Source organism: Aphidius gifuensis, linkage group LG4, assembly GCF_014905175.1.
Source record: "Aphidius gifuensis isolate YNYX2018 linkage group LG4, ASM1490517v1, whole genome shotgun sequence".
In the NCBI taxonomy this organism is placed as follows: Eukaryota; Metazoa; Arthropoda; class Insecta; order Hymenoptera; family Braconidae; genus Aphidius; species Aphidius gifuensis.
The window spans coordinates 12,170,970-12,173,677 of record NC_057791.1 but is presented as its reverse complement, the minus strand read 5'-3'; the positions used below and the strand labels follow the sequence as shown (position 1 = coordinate 12,173,677).

The following is a 2,708-nucleotide window of genomic DNA, read 5'->3' as shown; positions in this document are numbered from 1 at the left end:
TACATACAGATACACACAAACACATCCCCTCATAGCAAAAATTCCAGAACACTTCAAGGACCTTGAATCGAGGTTGCAATTTAGATTTTTCAAGTTTCAAAAATTATTTTTCAGTTTTCTTCTGGTTTTCTGGATAGCTGCTTACCGTGTGTACAGCTCCCAATACCTTATCAATACGCGAATAATTAATTAATAAAAAGTTTAAAAAAATTAATAGCTCATAATGAATAAAACAAATACGAAGTGCTAAAAATGTTCTGTTCCGGAATGTCGAGGAGGGAAAAGAATGGTAGGTTGGTTTGGTAGGAAAAATACCCAGATAAAGATACTGAAAGATTTGTAAAATGCGGTTAAAAATAGGAAATGATAAACTCCTTTCCAATGCTCCTATGTGGTTGCATAAAAGAGCATCGATATTGTTGAAAAGGTTAATGTCCCCATTACCTATGTATTAAGGTTTTAAATTGTGACCTGTAGGACAAATAATAGAGAGCTGCGTCTCTCTCTGCTCCTAAACTCCTAGATATTCCTCTCCCCTAAAATTGTATTCTCTCTTGTAACGACCTTGAGGTCTGGTTCTTCTCTAACCAGCCCACGTTTAATAAAGTATCATAACCTCCGTAAAAGTATTATCTATTTATTGATTATAAATCCTTATATTCACCTTGCTATATTCAACAGGTTATGGGCCCAGGTGAATCACTAAGCGATTAAATATTGTTATTTTATTAAAATAGTTAAAATCACGCGAGTTATTTTGAGTTAAAATTACGTGGTGTTAAAAGTTTAATTTCGTCAAGGCCCGCCAGCCACGTGCAAAAGTGCAAGTGCTACAGAGTAAATTAAATTTAATAACTAAGCAAAAGGTTAATTAAGTTTATTAAATTAAACAATAACATGGAAGACAATATACTCGAGGTATCTAAAACGAGTAAATTAAAGGGAGTCGAGAATTGGATGTCTTGGAAATTTGAGACAAAAGTGAAGCTGATGGCCATTGGGGCCATTAGCATAGTCACCGGGACAATTCCAATGCCGGTCCAACCTGCAGAAGAAACTGGTATGCAGGAGTATAGAAACTCACTTGTTAAGTGGGAGCTCAGTGAAGGAAAAGCACAGAGCGTAATTGTGTGTAGTGTAACACACCAAGTGCAGCAGCATCTCAGAAATTGTTCAACAGCTAAAGAAATGTGGGACCGTCTTCACTCAGTTTATGAAAGCAAGAGTGAGACATCAGCTCACATGTTGGCCCAAAAGTGGTACTCCATAAAGAAGGATGACAGTGAGAGCATGGCGTCATATATATCAAATATCCAAGAGCTTGCTCATAAAATGAAAGAATTGGGTGAGCCTGTATCTGATGTAATGATAATTAGAAAAATACTTTTAACTTTGCCTCCATCTCTAGATCATTTTCACACTTCATGGGAAAGTACAGAGCCCTCTTCACGTACAATTGAAAATCTCACCTCCAGATTACTAATGGAAGAAGAGAGAAAATGTATAAGAGAAGAGAAGGAAACAAGTGAGGCTTTAGTAGCTAAAAAGTTCAACAAAAAAGGTGGAACAAAAAAAGACAAAACCTGTACTTATTGCAAGAAGACAGGTCATCTGTGGAAAAGCTGCTATAAAAGAAAAAATGATGAGGCTGATAAAGCAAAACAACCCAAGGGTGAAGTAGCTGACAGTACTCATGAAGAAGGGACCTTCATCCACGAACTACTCATGGCCTCGTCACTGCCAAAGGGCTTGAGTGACAAATGGCTGTTTGATTCTGGTGCCAGTTATCACATGTCTGGCAGAAAGGAGTGGTTCACGAACATGGTAAAGAAGGAGAAGAGTCTCATTCGAGTGGGAGATGGTAAAGTACTTGAAACAAATTTGTATGGCACCATAAATATAAGTGTTTTTAATGGTGAATCTTGGGTAAAAATGAGTCTCAATAATGTACTATTTATTCCTGAATTAAAATATAATTTATTTTCCATGAGCAGTGCTGCAGATAAAGGTTATGCAGCAACGATGACAAACAGCAAGTGTATCATCACGAAAAATGGGTGGACAGCAGCAGTGGGAGATAGAGAAACTTCTACACCATGAAGTTTAAAGTGTGCAATCCAAGCACAGAAAGCATGCTTTAGTTGCTGAAAATGATAATTGCAGCTTAAGACAGTGGCATGAGCGATTGGCTCATCAAAATTATGACCACGTTAAGCAATTGTTAGCCAATAAGGGAATTGAAGTGGTTGGAAAAAGGGAAGAATGTCTACCATGTGTCCTTGGAAAGATGACTAGAATACCACATCCACCAAGTTGCTCAACAACAACTCGAGTTGGTCAACTGGTACATGCAGATGTATGTGGTAAGATGCCAGCACCATCACTTAATGGGTCTGAGTATTTTCTATTATTCAAAGATGATTTTTCAAATTACCGATACGTCTACTTCTTGAAACAGAAGAGTGACGTAACAACCTGTCTTAATAATTTCTTGATCAGAATTAAAAAAGAAACAGGTGAAAGTGTAAATACTCTACGGACAGAATATGGTAAATAGTTTGTCAATAAGCAGATAGAAAAACTGTTGTTTGAGAATGGTATTCAGCACCAGAAAACTGTCCCATATACACCTGAGCAAAATGGCAAGGTAGAAAGGGACAACAGAACGTTTGTTGAAGCTGCCAGAACTATGCTGTGCAGCAAACAAC

The 2,708-nt window shown here is 37.4% G+C and overlaps 1 protein-coding gene across 1 annotated transcript; it reads left to right on the top strand.

Annotated features, from left to right (window-relative positions):
• The first annotated feature begins 897 nt into the window (after positions 1 to 897).
• LOC122853856 lies at positions 898 to 2,100 on the top strand. The gene has a single exon (XM_044154269.1). It carries the CDS (start codon positions 898 to 900, stop codon positions 2,098 to 2,100), a length of 1,203 nt encoding a protein of 400 aa, XP_044010204.1.
• The last annotated feature ends 608 nt before the right edge of the window (positions 2,101 to 2,708 follow it).

Bases quoted from the DNA above. Each gene is read 5' to 3' on its own strand.
- LOC122853856 (XM_044154269.1), top strand. From the start codon at position 898: ATGGAAGACAATATACTCGAGGTATCTAAAACGAGTAAATTAAAGGGA.